This window comes from Penaeus monodon, chromosome 27 (genome assembly GCF_015228065.2).
Source record: "Penaeus monodon isolate SGIC_2016 chromosome 27, NSTDA_Pmon_1, whole genome shotgun sequence".
Lineage (NCBI taxonomy): Eukaryota > Metazoa > Arthropoda > Malacostraca > Decapoda > Penaeidae > Penaeus > Penaeus monodon.
The window spans coordinates 18,069,145-18,069,557 of NC_051412.1; the positions used below are offsets into that span (position 1 = coordinate 18,069,145).

Sequence of the window (413 nt, forward strand, 5' to 3'; positions counted from 1 at the left end):
GTGATAGGCTGCAGAGAAAGGATAAATAAGAAAATAGTAGAGATAAAAGGGGAAGCGAGGCTGGACGTGCTCGGAGAGAAATGAACACTGCAAGAAGGGGAAGGCATAATACCAGTCTCTAGCGTGTGTACACCTACCTCGCCCCAAGCAGTTAAACCATCGAACTCCAGATGTTCGGGCTCAGCCACAGAGTTATCTGCCCTGAGGGGATAAAAGCTGCTCTCAGATCTTTCATATGTTACGTATTTCCTGCTTTTAAAAATACTGCATGGTACATTGCTTGATATGCTACTGTATTTTAACTGTTGCATTATTTGTTACAGTGTTCTTTGTAGCTGATGCTTAGTTCCGAGAAACTGTTTAATCACTGTGCAGCTGTATAATTAAATGGAATATTGCAGTTGTAATTTGTA

General features: G+C 41.2%; 1 protein-coding gene across 1 annotated transcript in view; it reads right to left on the bottom strand.

Moving 5' to 3' along the window:
• LOC119590637 (dipeptidase 1-like) overlaps positions 1 to 413 on the bottom strand; it is a 10,350-nt gene that overhangs the window by 4,121 nt on the left and 5,816 nt on the right. Inside the window, exon 5 of the mRNA XM_037939316.1 lies at positions 138 to 201. Within this exon, the coding sequence (XP_037795244.1) occupies positions 138 to 201 (64 nt within the window). The remainder of the gene's footprint in view (positions 1 to 137; positions 202 to 413) is intronic.